At 49.3% G+C, this 18,275-nt stretch overlaps 1 protein-coding gene across 1 annotated transcript in view; it reads right to left on the reverse strand.

Moving 5' to 3' along the window:
- hirip3 (HIRA interacting protein 3) overlaps positions 1 to 18,275 on the reverse strand; it is a 74,681-nt gene that overhangs the window by 31,654 nt on the left and 24,752 nt on the right. Inside the window, exon 2 of the mRNA XM_087984364.1 lies at positions 5,650 to 5,770. Within this exon, the coding sequence (XP_087840490.1) occupies positions 5,650 to 5,770 (121 nt within the window). The remainder of the gene's footprint in view (positions 1 to 5,649; positions 5,771 to 18,275) is intronic.

An 18,275-nucleotide genomic window follows, 5' to 3' on the forward strand; every position in this document is an offset into this window, starting at 1 on the left:
AGCCCCGCACTGTGGGAGGGTCAGCACCGAGGGAGCCCCGCACTGTGGGAGGGTCAGTGCTGAGGGAGCCCCGCACTGTGGGAGGGTCAGTGCTGAGGGAGCCCCGCACTGTGGGAGGGTCAGCGCCGAGGGAGCCCCGCACTGTGGGAGGGTCAGTGCTGAGGGAGCCCCGCACTGTGGGAGGGTCAGTGATGAGGGAGCCCTGCACTGTGGGAGGGTCAGAGCCAAGGGAGCCCCGCACTGTGGGAGGGTCACCGCCGAGGGAGCCCCGCACTGTGGGAGGGTCAGTGCCGAGGGAGCCCCGCACTGTGGGAGAGTCAGTGCCGAGGGAGCCCCGCACTGTGGGAGGGTCAGTGCTGAGGGAGCCCCGCACTGTGGGAGGGTCAGTGCTGAGGGAGCCCCGCACTGTGGGAGGGTCAGTGCTGAGGGAGCCCCGCACTGTGGGAGGGTCAGTGCCGAGGGAGCCCCGCACTGTGGGAGGGTCAGCGCTGAGGGAGCCCCGCATTGTGGGAGGGTTAGCACCGAGGGAGCCCCGCACTGTGGGAGGGTCAGTGCTGAGGGAGCCCCGCAGTGTGGGAGGGTCAGCATCGAGGGAGCCCCGCATTGTGGGAGGGTCAGTGCCGAGGGAGCCCCGCACTGTGGGAGGGTCAGCGCTGAGGGAGCCCCGCACTGTGGGAGGGTCAGTGCTGAGGGAGCCCCGCACTGTGGGAGGGTCAGTGCTGTTGGAGCCCCGCACTGTGGGAGGGTCAGCGCTGAGGTAGCCCCGCACTGTGGGAGGGTCAGTGCCGAGGGAGCCCCGCACTGTGGGAGGGTCAGTGCTGAGGGAGCCCCGCACTGTGGGAGGGTCAGCGCTGAGGGAGCCCCGCACTGTGGGAGGGTCAGCGCTGAGGGAGCCCCGCACTGTGGGAGGGTCAGTGCTGAGGGAGCCCCGCACTGTGGGAGGGTCAGCGCTGAGGGAGCCCCGCACTGTGGGAGGGTCAGTGCTGAGGGAGCCCCGCACTGTGGGAGGGCCAGGGCCGAGGGAGCCCCGAACTGTGGGAGGGTCAGTGCTGAGGGAGCCCCGCACTGTGGGAGGGTCAGCACCGAGGGAGCCCCGCACTGTGGGAGGGTCAGCCCCGAGGGAGCCCCGCACTGTGGGAGGGTCAGCGCCGAGGGAGCCCCGCACTGTGGGAGGGTCAGCACCGAGGGAGCCCCGCACTGTGGGAGGGTCAGCACCGAGGGAGCCCCGCACTGTGGGAGGGTCAGTGCTGAGGGAGCCCCGCACTGTGGGAGGGTCAGTGCTGAGGGAGCCCCGCACTGTGGGAGGGTCAGCCCCGAGGGAGCCCCGCACTGTGGGAGGGTCAGCGCTGAGGGAGCCCCGCACTGTGGGAGGGTCAGCGCCGAGGGAGCCCAGCACTGTGGGACGGTCAGCAGCGAGGGAGCCCCGCACTGTGGGAGGGTCAGCGCCGAGGGAGCCCCGCACTGTGGGAGGGTCAGCGCTGAGGGAGCCCCGCATTGTGGGAGGGTTAGCGCTGAGGGAGCCCCGCACTGTGGGAGGGTCAGTGCTGAGGGAGCCCCGCACTGTGGGAGGGTCAGCACCGAGGGAGCCCCGCACTGTGGGAGGGTCAGCGCTGAGGGAGCCCCGCACTGTGGGAGGGTCAGCGCTGAGGGAGCCCCGCACTGTGGGAGGGTCAGTGCTGAGGGAGCCCCGCACTGTGGGAGGGTCAGCACCGAGGGAGCCCCGCACTGTGGGAGGGTCAGTGCTGAGGGAGCCCCGCACTGTGGGAGGGTCAGCGCCGAGGGAGCCCCGCACTGTGGGAGGGTCAGCACCGAGGTAGCCCCGCACTGTGGGAGGGTCAGTGCCGAGGGAGCCCCGCACTGTGGGAGGGTCAGTGCTGAGGGAGCCCCGCACTGTGGGAGGGTCAGCGCTGAGGGAGCCCCGCACTGTGGGAGGGTCAGCGCTGAGGGAGCCCCGCACTGTGGGAGGGTCAGTGCTGAGGGAGCCCCGCACTGTGGGAGGGTCAGCGCTGAGGGAGCCCCGCACTGTGGGAGGGTCAGTGCTGAGGGAGCCCCGCATTGTGGGAGGGTTAGCGCTGAGGGAGCCCCGCACTGTGGGAGGGTCAGTGCTGAGGGAGCCCCGCACTGTGGGAGGGTCAGCACCGAGGGAGCCCCGCACTGTGGGAGGGTCAGCGCTGAGGGAGCCCCGCACTGTGGGAGGGTCAGCGCTGAGGGAGCCCCGCACTGTGGGAGGGTCAGTGCTGAGGGAGCCCCGCACTGTGGGAGGGTCAGCACCGAGGGAGCCCCGCACTGTGGGAGGGTCAGTGCTGAGGGAGCCCCGCACTGTGGGAGGGTCAGCGCCGAGGGAGCCCCGCACTGTGGGAGGGTCAGCACCGAGGGAGCCCCGCACTGTGGGAGGCTCAGTGCTGAGGGAGCCCCGCACTGTGGGAGGGTCAGTGCTGAGGGAGCCCCGCACTGTGGGAGGGTCAGCCCCGAGGGAGCCCCGCACTGTGGGAGGGTCAGCGCCGAGGTAGCCCCGCACTATGGGAGGGTCAGCGCTGAGGGAGCCCCGCACTGTGGGAGGGTCAGCGCCGAAGGAGCCCCGCACTGTTGGAGGGTCAGCAGCGAGGGAGCCCCGCACTGTGGGAGGGTCAGTGCCAATGGAGCCCCGCACTGTGGGAGGGTCACCGCCGAGGGAGCCCCGCACTGTGGGAAGGTCAGTGCCGAGGGAGCCCCGCACTGTGGGAGGGTCACCGCCGAGGGAGCCCCGCACTGTGGGAGGGTCAGTGCCGAGGGAGCCCCGCACTGTGGGAGAGTCAGTGCCGAGGGAGCCCCGCACTGTGGGAGGGTCAGTGCTGAGGGAGCCCCGCACTGTGGGAGGGTCAGTGCTGAGGGAGCCCCGCACTGTGGGAGGGTCAGTGCCGAGGGAGCCCCGCACTGTGGGAGGGTCAGCGCTGAGGGAGCCCCGCACTGTGGGAGGGTCAGTGCTGAGGGAGCCCCGCACTGTGGGAGGGTCAGCGCTGAGGGAGCCCCGCACTGTGGGAGGGTCAGCACCGAGGGAGCCCCGCACTGTCGGAGGGTCAGCGCTGAGGGAGCCCCGCACTGTGGGAGGGTCAGTGCTGAGGGAGCCCCGCACTGTGGGAGGGTCAGCGCTGAGGGAGCCCCGCACTGTGGGAGGGTCAGTGCTGAGGGAGCCCCGCACTGTGGGAGGGTCAGTGCTGAGGGCGCCCCGCACTGTGGGAGGGTCAGCGCTGAGGGAGCCCCGCACTGTGGGAGGGTCAGTGCCGAGGGAGCCCCGCACTGTGGGAGGGTCAGTGCCGAGGGAGCCCCGCACTGTGGGAGGGTCAGCGCCGAGGGAGCCCCGCACTCTGGGAGGGTCAGCAGCGAGGGAGCCCCGCACTGTGGGAGGGTCAGTGCTGTGGGAGCCCCGCACTGTGGGAGGGTCAGCGCTGAGGGAGCCCCGCACTGTGGGAGGGACAGTGCTGAGGGAGCCCCGCACTGTGGGAGGGTCAGTGCTGAGGGAGCCCCGCACTGTGGGAGGGTCAGTGCTGAGGGAGCCCCGCACTGTGGGAGGGTCAGTGCAGAGGGAGCCCCACACTGTGGGAGGGTCAGTGCTGAGGGAGCCCCGCACTGTGGGAGGGTCAGCATCGAGGGAGCCCCGCACAGTGGGAGGGTCAGCACCGAGGGAGCCCCGCACTGTGTGAGGGTCAGTGCTGAGGGAGCCCCGCACTGTGGGAGGGTCAGTGCTGAGGGAGCCCCGCACTGTGGGAGGGTCAGTGCCGAGGGAGCCCCGCACTGTGGGAGGGTCAGCGCCGAGGGAGCCCCGCACTGTGGGAGGGTCAGCACCGAGGGAGCCCCGCACTGTGGGAGGGTCAGTGCTGAGGGAGCCCCGCACTGTGGGAGGGTCAGCGCCGAGGGAGCCCCGCACTGTGGGAGGGTCAGTGCTGAGGGAGCCCCGCACTGTGGGAGGGTCAGTGATGAGGGAGCCCCGCACTGTGGGAGGGTCAGAGCCAAGGGAGCCCCGCACTGTGGGAGGGTCACCGCCGAGGGAGCCCCGCACTGTAGGAGGGTCAGTGCCGAGGGAGCCCCGCACTGTGGGAGAGTCAGTGCCAAGGGAGCCCCGCACTGTGGGAGGGTCAGTGCTGAGGGAGCCCCGCACTGTGGGAGGGTCAGTGCTGAGAGAGCCCCGCACTGTGGGAGGGTCAGCGCTGAGGGAGCCCCGCACTGTGGGAGGGTCAGTGCTGAGGGAGCCCCGCACTGTGGGAGGGTCAGTGCTGAGAGAGCCCCGCACTGTGGGAGGGTCAGCGCTGAGGGAGCCCCGCACTGTGGGAGGGTCAGTGCTGAGGGAGCCCCGCACTGTGGGAGGGTCAGCGCTGAGGTAGCCCCGCACTGTGGGAGGGTCAGTGCCGAGGGAGCCCCGCACTGTGGGAGGGTCAGTGCTGAGGGAGCCCCGCACTGTGGGAGGGTCAGCGCTGAGGGAGCCCCGCACTGTGGGAGGGTCAGCGCTGAGGGAGCCCCGCACTGTGGGAGGGTCAGTGCTGAGGGAGCCCCGCACTGTGGGAGGGTCAGCGCTGAGGGAGCCCCGCACTGTGGGAGGGTCAGTGCTGAGGGAGCCCCGCACTGTGGGAGGGCCAGGGCCGAGGGAGCCCCGAACTGTGGGAGGGTCAGTGCTGAGGGAGCCCCGCACTGTGGGAGGGTCAGCACCGAGGGAGCCCCGCACTGTGGGAGGGTCAGCCCCGAGGGAGCCCCGCACTGTGGGAGGGTCAGCGCCGAGGGAGCCCCGCACTGTGGGAGGGTCAGCACCGAGGGAGCCCCGCACTGTGGGAGGGTCAGCACCGAGGGAGCCCCGCACTGTGGGAGGGTCAGTGCTGAGGGAGCCCCGCACTGTGGGAGGGTCAGTGCTGAGGGAGCCCCGCACTGTGGGAGGGTCAGCCCCGAGGGAGCCCCGCACTGTGGGAGGGTCAGCGCTGAGGGAGCCCCGCACTGTGGGAGGGTCAGCGCCGAGGGAGCCCCGCACTGTGGGAGGGTCAGCGCTGAGGGAGCCCCACATTGTGGGAGGGTTAGCGCTGAGGGAGCCCCGCACTGTGGGAGGGTCAGTGCTGAGGGAGCCCCGCACTGTGGGAGGGTCAGCACCGAGGGAGCCCCGCACTGTGGGAGGGTCAGCGCTGAGGGAGCCCCGCACTGTGGGAGGGTCAGCGCTGAGGGAGCCCCGCACTGTGGGAGGGTCAGTGCTGAGGGAGCCCCGCACTGTGGGAGGGTCAGCACCGAGGGAGCCCCGCACTGTGGGAGGGTCAGTGCTGAGGGAGCCCCGCACTGTGGGAGGGTCAGCGCCGAGGGAGCCCCGCACTGTGGGAGGGTCAGCACCGAGGGAGCCCCGCACTGTGGGAGGCTCAGTGCTGAGGGAGCCCCGCACTGTGGGAGGGTCAGTGCTGAGGGAGCCCCGCACTGTGGGAGGGTCAGCCCCGAGGGAGCCCCGCACTGTGGGAGGGTCAGCGCCGAGGTAGCCCCGCACTATGGGAGGGTCAGCGCTGAGGGAGCCCCGCACTGTGGGAGGGTCAGCGCCGAGGGAGCCCCGCACTGTGGGAGGGTCAGCAGCGAGGGAGCTCCGCACTGCGGGAGGGGTATAAGAGAGCCCCGCACTGTGGGAGAGGAGTGAGGGGGCGCTGCACCAACCTCCTTTTCGAGCAACACTTTCTCCACCGCCTGCTTTAGCTGCACCTTCTCCTCCTTGGTCAAGGAATCCTTTTTGATGTGTTTCTTAAATTTCTCCTTCACAATCGCGTGGGTCAGGTTACTGTCGGGACAAAGCAAGCCCATGAGTGTCAGTCAACCCCGATTCCTTCACCTGGTCTTACCCAGGGGATATCTGCAAGTTGTGCCCCTTTCACCGTTTTCCCAACTCTCCTCCCACCTTCACCTTCACCTTGCTCCCCGTGTCCTCACAGACCCCCAAACCTCCCTCTCTCACCCTACACAGCCACCGGCCTACTCTTGTCCTGGGTCAACTCCACAGAGGTTAGTATCCCATCACCAAGTCACCAACTTAGTTGGGCGGCACGGTGGCTGGCACTGCTACCTCACAGCGCCAGAGTCCCGGGTTCAATTCCCATCTCAGGCGACTGTGTGTGTGGAGTTCGCACGTCCTCCCCGTGTCTGCGTGGGTCTCCCCCGGGTGCTCTGGTTTCCTCCCACAGTCCGAAGATGTGCAGGTCAGGTGAACTGGCCATGCTAAATTGCCCGTAGTGTTAGGTAAGGGGTAAATGTAGGGGAATGGGTCTGGGTGAGTTGATCTTCGGCGGGACGGAGTGGGCTTGTTGGGCCGAAGGGCCTGTTTCCACACTGTAAAGTAATCTAATCATGATTTTATTGATAATATTCACTGACATGAAATAACCCGATCAATAATATTTACTGATATACCATTACAATGATATTTAATGACTCAATATAAAATTACATTAACAGCTTTCACTGATAGATGATATTTAATGACAAAAGATACAAATATAATGATATTATTTACCGATAGAACATAACAATGACATTTAATGATGGGATATATTATCAATATGAAATATCCTAACGATAATACCTACTGATACAAGATAACACAATATTTAATGGTTGTATATAAAATTACATCAGAACTATTTACCGTTATATAGTACCAATGATGTTTAATGACTTGCCATGTAACTATTGTAAAATTATTTGTCAATACACCTTAATGATGACATTTAACGACAGTAGATATAAATGCAACGATAATATTAACCACCAAACACAAACAATGATATTTAGTGGGGGGAATAGATAAGAAAATTGAAAACATTCACAGATTTCCAAAAATGACAATATTTAAAGATTGGTTATATAATTATAACATTAATATTTACAGATATTTGCGAACTCGATATTTAATGACGAGATACATAATTATACCAATAATATTTCTTGAGATGCGATTATGCAAGATTTACTGACGAGATATATAAATATAACAATATATAAAATTTAATGACAGGAAACCTAACCATATCAATAGTATTGACTGATATACCACAACCCTGACATTCAGTGACGGGTAACAGAACTAATTTGATAATACTCACCGACGGGTGATATTTAACGGCGGGGATATATAATTATATCGATAATACTCACCGACGGGTGATATTTAACGGGGGGTATATAGTTATATCGATAATACTCACCGACGGGTGATATTTAACGGCGGGGTATATAACTATATCGATAATACTCACCGACGGGTGATATTTAACGGCGGGGTATATAACTATATCGATAATACTCACCGACGGGTGATATTTAACGGCGGGATATATAACTATATCGATAATACTCACCGACGGGTGATATTTAACGGCGGGGTATATAACTATATCGATAATACTCACTGACGGGCGATATTTAACGGCGGGGATATATAGTTATGTCGATAATACTCACCGACGGGTGATATTTAACGGCGGGGTATATAACTACATCGATAATACTCACCGACGGGTGATATTTAACGGCGGGGTATATAATTATATCGATAATACTCACCGACGGGTGATATTTAACGGCGGGGTATATAATTATATCGATAATACTCACCGACGGGTGATATTTAACGGCGGGGTATATAATTATATCGATAATACTCACCGACGGGTGATATTTAACGGCGGGATATATAACTATATCGATAATACTCACCGACGGGTGATATTTAACGGCGGGGTATATAACTATATCGATAATACTCACCGACGGGTGATATTTAACGGCGGGGTATATAACTATATCGATAATACTCACCGACGGGTGATATTTAACGGCGGGGTATATAACTATATCGATAATACTCACCGACGGGTGATATTTAACGGCGGGGTATATAACTATATCGATAATACTCACAGACGGGTGATATTTAACGGCGGGGTATATAATTATATCGATAATACTCACCGACGGGTGATATTTAACGGCGGGGTATATAATTATATCGATAATACTCACCGACGGGTGATATTTAACGGCGGGGTATATAACTATATCGATAATACTCACCGACGGGTGATATTTAACGGCGGGGTATATAACTATATCGATAATACTCACAGACGGGTGATATTTAACGGCGGGGTATATAATTATATCGATAATACTCACCGACGGGTGATATTTAACGCCGGGGTATATAGTTATATCGCTAATACTCACCGACGGGTGATATTTAACGGCGGGGTGTATAATTATATCGCTAATACTCACCGACGGGTGATATTTAACGGCCGGGTATATAATTATATCGATAATACTCACCGACGGGTGATATTTAACGGCGGGGTATATAATTATATCGATAATACTCACCGACGGGTGATATTTAACGGCGGGGTATATAATTATATCGCTAATACTCACCGACGGGTGATATTTAACGGCGGGGTATATAATTATATCGATAATACTCACCGACGGGTGATATTTAACGGCGGGGTATATAACTATATCGATAATACTCACCGACGGGTGATATTTAACGGCGGGGTATATAACTATATCGATAATACTCACCGACGGGTGATATTTAATGGCGGGGATATATAACTATATCGATAATACTCACCGACGGGTGATATTTAACGCCGGGGTATATAATTATATCGATAATACTCACCGACGGGTGATATTTAACGGTGGGGTATATAATTATATCGATAATACTCACCGACGGGTGATATTTAACGGTGGGGTATATAATTATATCGATAATACTCACCGACGGGTGATATTTAACGGGGGGTATATAACTATATCGATAATACTCACCGACGGGTGATATTTAACGGTGGGGTATATAACTATATCGATAATACTCACCGACGGGTGATATTTAACGGTGGGGATATATAATTATATCGATAATACTCACCGACGGGTGATATTTAACGGTGGGGATATATAATTATATCGATAATACTCACCGACGGGTGATATTTAACGGTGGGGTATATAACTATATCGATAATACTCACCGACGGGTGATATTTAACGGCGGGGTATATAGTTATATCGATAATACTCACCGACGGGTGATATTTAACGGCGGGGTATATAGTTATATCGATAATACTCACCGACGGGTGATATTTAACGGTGGGGTATATAGTTATATCGATAATACTCACCGACGGGTGATATTTAACGGCCGGGTATATAACTATATCGATAATACTCACCGACGGGTGATATTTAACGGCGGGATATATAACTATATCGATAATACTCACCGACGGGTGATATTCAACGGCGGGATATATAACTATATCGATAATATTCACCGACGGGTGATATTTAACGGCGGGATATATAACTATATCGATAATACTCACCGACGGGTGATATTTAATGGCGGGGTATATAATTATATCGATAATACTCACCGACGGGTGATATTTAACGGCGGGGTATATAATTATATCGATAATACTCACCGACGGGTGATATTTAACGGCGGGGTATATAATTATATCGATAATACTCACCGACGGGTGATATTTAACGGCGGGGTATATAATTATATCGATAATACTCACCGACGGGTGATATTTAACGGCGGGATATATAACTATATCGATAATACTCACCGACGGGTGATATTTAACGGCGGGGTATATAACTATATCGATAATACTCACCGACGGGTGATATTTAACGGCGGGGTATATAACTATATCGATAATACTCACCGACGGGTGATATTTAACGGCGGGGTATATAACTATATCGATAATACTCACCGACGGGTGATATTTAACGGCGGGGTATATAACTATATCGATAATACTCACAGACGGGTGATATTTAACGGCGGGGTATATAATTATATCGATAATACTCACCGACGGGTGATATTTAACGGCGGGGTATATAATTATATCGATAATACTCACCGACGGGTGATATTTAACGGCGGGGTATATAACTATATCGATAATACTCACCGACGGGTGATATTTAACGGCGGGGTATATAACTATATCGATAATACTCACAGACGGGTGATATTTAACGGCGGGGTATATAATTATATCGATAATACTCACCGACGGGTGATATTTAACGCCGGGGTATATAGTTATATCGCTAATACTCACCGACGGGTGATATTTAACGGCGGGGTGTATAATTATATCGCTAATACTCACCGACGGGTGATATTTAACGGCCGGGTATATAATTATATCGATAATACTCACCGACGGGTGATATTTAACGGCGGGGTATATAATTATATCGATAATACTCACCGACGGGTGATATTTAACGGCGGGGTATATAATTATATCGCTAATACTCACCGACGGGTGATATTTAACGGCGGGGTATATAATTATATCGATAATACTCACCGACGGGTGATATTTAACGGCGGGGTATATAACTATATCGATAATACTCACCGACGGGTGATATTTAACGGCGGGGTATATAACTATATCGATAATACTCACCGACGGGTGATATTTAATGGCGGGGATATATAACTATATCGATAATACTCACCGACGGGTGATATTTAACGCCGGGGTATATAATTATATCGATAATACTCACCGACGGGTGATATTTAACGGTGGGGTATATAATTATATCGATAATACTCACCGACGGGTGATATTTAACGGTGGGGTATATAATTATATCGATAATACTCACCGACGGGTGATATTTAACGGGGGGTATATAACTATATCGATAATACTCACCGACGGGTGATATTTAACGGTGGGGTATATAACTATATCGATAATACTCACCGACGGGTGATATTTAACGGTGGGGATATATAATTATATCGATAATACTCACCGACGGGTGATATTTAACGGTGGGGATATATAATTATATCGATAATACTCACCGACGGGTGATATTTAACGGTGGGGTATATAACTATATCGATAATACTCACCGACGGGTGATATTTAACGGCGGGGTATATAGTTATATCGATAATACTCACCGACGGGTGATATTTAACGGCGGGGTATATAGTTATATCGATAATACTCACCGACGGGTGATATTTAACGGTGGGGTATATAGTTATATCGATAATACTCACCGACGGGTGATATTTAACGGCCGGGTATATAACTATATCGATAATACTCACCGACGGGTGATATTTAACGGCGGGATATATAACTATATCGATAATACTCACCGACGGGTGATATTCAACGGCGGGATATATAACTATATCGATAATATTCACCGACGGGTGATATTTAACGGCGGGATATATAACTATATCGATAATACTCACCGACGGGTGATATTTAATGGCGGGGTATATAATTATATCGATAATACTCACCGACGGGTGATATTTAACGGCGGGGTATATAATTATATCGATAATACTCACCGACGGGTGATATTTAACGGCGGGGTATATAATTATATCGCTAATACTCACCGACGGGTGATATTTAACGGCGGGGTATATAATTATATCGATAATACTCACCGTCGGGAGATATTTAACGGCGGGGTATATAATTATATCGATAATACTCACCGACAGGTGATATTTAACGGCGGGGATATATAACTATATCGCTAATACTCACCGACAGGTGATATTTAACGGCGGGGATATATAACTATATCGCTAATACTCACCGACGGGTGATATTTAACGGCGGGGTATATAATTATATCGATAATACTCACCGACGGGTGATATTTAACGGCGGGGTATATAACTATATCGATAATACTCACCGACGGGTGATATTTAATGGCGGGGATATATAACTATATCGATAATACTCACCGACGGGTGATATTTAACGGCGGGATATATAATTATATCGATAATACTCACCGACGGGTGATATTTAACGGCGGGGTATATAACTATATCGATAATACTCATCGACGGGTGATATTTAACGGCGGGGTATATAACTATATCGATAATACTCACCGACGGGTGATATTTAACGGCGGGGTATATAACTATATCGATAATACTCATCGACGGGTGATATTTAACGGCGGGGTATATAACTATATCGATAATACTCACCGACGGGTGATATTTAACGGCGGGGTATATAATTATATCGATAATACTCACCGACGGGTGATATTTAACGGCGGGGTATATAATTATATCGATAATACTCACCGACGGGTGATATTTAACGGCTGGGTATATAGTTATATCGATAATACTCACCGACGGGTGATATTTAACGGCGGGGTATATAATTATATCGATAATACTCACCGACGGGTGATATTTAACGGCGGGGTATATAATTATATCGCTAATACTCACCGACGGGTGATATTTAACGGCGGGGTATATAACTATATCGATAATACTCACCGATGGGTGATATTTAACGGCGGGGTATATAACTATATCGATAATACTCACCGACGGGTGATATTTAACGGTGGGGAGTATAGAATTATATCGCTAATACTCACCGCCGGGTGATATTTAACGGCGGGGTATATAATTATATCGATAATACTCACCGACGGGTGATATTTAACGGTGGGGAGTATAGAATTATATCGCTAATACTCACCGCCGGGTGATATTTAACGGCGGGGTATATAATTATATCGCTAATACTCACCGACGGGTGATATTTAATGGCGGGGTATATAATTATATCGCTAATACTCACCGCCGGGTGATATTTAACGGCGGAGTGTATAATTATATCAATAATACTCACCGACGGGTGATATTTAACGGCCGGGTATATAACTATATCGATAATACTCACCGACGGGTGATATTTAACGGCGGGGTATATAACTATATCGATAATACTCACCGACGGGTGATATTTAACGCCGGGGTATATAACTATATCGATAATACTCACCGACGGGTGATATTTAACGGCGGGGTATATAACTATATCGATAATACTCACCGACGGGTGATATTTAACGGCGGGGTATATAATTATATCGATAATACTCACCGACGGGTGATATTTAACGGCTGGGTATATAATTATATCGATAATACTCACCGACGGGTGATATTTAACGGCGGGGTATATAATTATATCGATAATACTCACCGACGGGTGATATTTAACGGCGGGGTATATAACTATATCGATAATACTCACCGACGGGTGATATTTAACGGCAGGGTATATAATTATATCGATAATACTCACCGACGGGTGATATTTAACGGCGGGGTATATAATTATATCGATAATACTCACCGACGGGTGATATTTAACGGCGGGGTATATAATTATATCGATAATACTCACCGACGGGTGATATTTAACGGCGGGGTATATAACTATATCGATAATACTCACCGACGGGTGATATTTAACGGCGGAGTGTATAATTATATCAATAATACTCACCGACGGGTGATATTTAACGGCCGGGTATATAACTATATCGATAATACTCACCGACGGGTGATATTTAACGGCGGGGATATATAATTATATCGATAATACTCACCGACGGGCGATATTTAACGGCCGGGTATATAACTATATCGATAATACTCACCGACGGGTGATATTTAACGGCGGGGTATATAATTATATCGATAATACTCACCGACGGGTGATATTTAACGGTGGGGTATATAATTATATCGATAATACTCACCGACGGGTGATATTTAACGGCGGGGTATATAATTATATCGATAATACTCACCGACGGGTGATATTTAACGGCAGGGTATATAACTATATCGATAATACTCACCGATGGGTGATATTTAACGGCGGGGTATATAATTATATCGATAATACTCACCGACGGGTGATATTTAACGGCGGGGTATATAATTATATCGATAATACTCACCGACGGGTGATATTTAACGGTGGGGTATATAATTATATCGATAATACTCACCGACGGGTGATATTTAACGGCGGGGTATATAATTATATCGATAATACTCACCGACGGGTGATATTTAACGGCAGGGTATATAACTATATCGATAATACTCACCGATGGGTGATATTTAACGGCGGGGTATATAATTATATCGATAATACTCACCGACGGGTGATATTTAACGGCGGGGTATATAATTATATCGATAATACTCACCGACGGGTGATATTTAACGGCGGGGTATATAGTTATATCGATAATACTCACCGACGGGTGATATTTAACGGTGGGGTATATAATTATATCGATAATACTCACCGACGGGTGATATTTAACGGTGGGGTATATAATTATATCGATAATACTCACCGACGGGTGATATTTAACGGTGGGGTATATAATTATATCGATAATACTCACCGACGGGTGATATTTAACGGCGGGGTATATAATTATATCGATAATACTCACCGACGGGTGATATTTAACGGCGGGGTATATAGTTATATCGATAATACTCACCGACGGGTGATATTTAACGGCGGGGTATATAACTATATCAATAATACTCACCGACGGGTGATATTTAACGGCGGGGTATATAACTATATCAATAATACTCACCGATGGGTGATATTTAACGGCGGGGTATATAATTATATCGATAATACTCACCGACGGGTGATATTTAACGGTGGGGAGTATATAATTATATCGATAATACTCATCGACGGGTGATATTTAATGGCGGGGATATATAATTATATCGATAATACTCACCGACGGGTGATATGTAATGGCGGGGTATATAATTATATCGATAATACTCACCAACGGGTGATATTTAACGGCGGGGTATATAATTATATCGATAATACTCACCGACGGGTGATATTTAACGGTGGGGTATATAACTATATCGATAATACTCATCGACGGGTGATATTTAATGGCGGGGATATATAATTATATCGATAATACTCACCGACGGGTGATATTTAACGGCGGGATATATAACTATATCGCTAATACTCATCGACGGGTGATATTTAACGGCGGGGTATATAACTATATCGATAATACTCACCGACGGGTGATATTTAACGGCGGGGTATATAATTATATCGATAATACTCACCGACGGGTGATATTTAACGGCGGGGTATATAATTATATCGATAATACTCACCGACGGGTGATATTTAACGGCGGGGTATATAATTATATCGCTAATACTCACCGACGGGTGATATTTAACGGTGGGGTATATAACTATATCGCTAATACTCACCGACGGGTGATATTTAACAGCGGGGTATATAATTATATCGATAATACTCACCGACGGGTGATATTTAACGGTGGGGTATATAATTATATCGCTAATACTCATCGACGGGTGATATTTAACGGCGGGGTATATAATTATATCGCTAATACTCACCGACGGGTGATATTTAACGGCGGGGTATATAATTATATCGCTAATACTCACCGAAGGGTGATATTTAACGGCGGGTTATATAATTATATCGATATTACTCACCGACGGGTGATATTTAACGGCGGGGTATATAATTATATCGCTAATACTCACCGACGGGTGATATTTAACGGGGGGTATATAATTATATCGCTAATACTCACCGACGGGTGATATTTAACGGCGGGGTATATAACTATATCGCTAATACTCACCGACGGGTGATATTTAACGGCGGGGTATATAACTATATCGATAATACTCACCGACGGGTGATATTTAACGGGGGGTATATAATTATATCGCTAATACTCACCGACGGGTGATATTTAACGGCGGGGTATATAATTATATCGCTAATACTCACCGACGGGTGATATTTAACGGCGGGGATATATAATTATATCGATAATACTCACCGACGGGTGATATCTAACGGCGGGGTATATAGTTATATCGATAATACTCACCGACGGGTGATATTTAACGGCGGGGTATACAATTATATCGATAATACTCACCGACAGGTGATATTTAACGGGGGGTATATAACTATATCAATAATACTCACCGACGGGTGATATTTAACGGCGGTGTATATAACTATATCGATAATACTCACCGACGGGTGATATTTAACGGCGGGGTATATAATTATATCGATAATACTCACCGACAGGTGATATTTAACGGGGGGTATATAACTATATCGATAATACTCACAGACGGGTGATATTTAACGGCGGGGTATATAGTTATATCGATAATACTCACCGACGGGTGATATTTAACGGCTGGGTATATAATTATATCGATAATACTCACCGACGGGTGATATTTAACGGGGGGTATATAACTATATCAATAATACTCACCGGCGGGTGATATTTAACGGCGGGGTATATAATTATATCGATAATACTCACCGACGGGTGATATTTAACGGCGGGGTATATAATTATATCGATAATACTCACCGACAGGTGATATTTAACGGCGGGGTATATAATTATATCGATAATACTCACCAACGGGTGATATTTAACGGCGGGGTATATAACTATATCGATAATACTCACCGACAGGTGATATTTAACGGGGGGTATATAACTATATCGATAATACTCACCGACGGGTGATATTTAACGGCGGGATATATAACTATATCGATAATACTCACCGACAGGTGATATTTAACGGCGGGGTATATAATTATATCGATAATACTCACCGACGGGTGATATTTAACGGCGGGGTATATAATTATATCGCTAATACTCACCGACGGGTGATATTTAACGGCGGGGTATATAATTATATCGATAATACTCACCGACGGGTGATATTTAACGGCGGGGTATATAACTATATCGATATTACTCACCGACGGGTGATATTTAACGGCGGGGTATATAATTATATCGCTAATACTCACCGACGGGTGATATTTAACGGCGGGGTATATAACTATATCGATATTACTCACCGACGGGTGATATTTAACGGCGGGGTATATAACTATATCGCTAATACTCACCGACGGGTGATATTTAACGGCGGGGTATATAATTTTATCGCTAATACTCACCGACGGGTGATATTTAACGGCGGGGATATATAATTATATCGATAATACTCACCGACGGGTGATATTTAACGGCGGGGATATATAATTATATCGCTAATACTCACCGACGGGTGATATTTAACGGCGGGGTATATAGTTATATCGCTAATACTCACAGACGGGTGATATTTAACGCCGGGGTATATAATTATATCGCTAATACTCACCGACGGGTGATATTTAACGGCAGGGTATATAATTATATCGATAATACTCACCGACGGGTGATATTTAACGGCGGGGTATATAATTATATCGATAATACTCACCGACGGGTGATATTTAACGGCGGGGTATATAATTATATCGATAATACTCACCGACGAGTGATATTTAACAGCGGAGAGTATAATTATATCGATAATACTCACCGACGGGTTATATTTAACGGCGGGGTATATAATTATATCGATAATACTCACCGACGAGTGATATTTAACAGCGGAGAGTATAATTATATCGATAATACTCACCGACGGGTTATATTTAACGGCGGGGTATATAATTATATCGATAATACTCACCGACGGGTGATATTTAACGGTGGGGTATATAGTTATATCGCTAATACTTACCGATGGGTGATATTTAACGGCGGGGTATATAATTATATAGATAATACTCACCGACGGGTGATATTTAACGGCGGGGATATATAATTATATCGCTAATACTCACCGACGGGTGATATTTAACAGCGGAGAGTATAATTATATCGATAATACTCACCGACAGGTGATATTTAATGGCGGGGTATATAATTATATCGCTAATACTCACCGACGGGTGATATTTAACGGCGGGGTATATAGTTATATCGCTAATACTCACAGACGGGTGATATTTAACGCCGGGGTATATAATTATATCGATAATACTCACCGACGGGTGATATTTAACGGCGGGGTATATAATTATATCGATAATACTCACCGACGAGTGATATTTAACAGCGGAGAGTATAATTATATCGATAATACTCACCAACAGGTTATATTTAACGGCGGGGTATATAATTATATCGATAATACTCACCGACGGGTGATATTTAACGGTGGGGTATATAGTTATATCGCTAATACTTACCGATGGGCGATATTTAACGGCGGGGATATATAATTATATCGATAATACTCACCGACGGGTGATATTTATCTGCGGGATATATAATTATATCGATAATACTCACCGACGGGTGATATTTAACGGCGGGGATATATAACTATATCGATAATACTCACC

The sequence above is a fragment of the Chiloscyllium plagiosum genome, unplaced genomic scaffold (genome assembly GCF_037043375.1).
Source record: "Chiloscyllium plagiosum isolate Xiang-an unplaced genomic scaffold, Cpla_swu_hap1 HiC_scaffold_48, whole genome shotgun sequence".
Lineage (NCBI taxonomy): Eukaryota > Metazoa > Chordata > Chondrichthyes > Orectolobiformes > Hemiscylliidae > Chiloscyllium > Chiloscyllium plagiosum.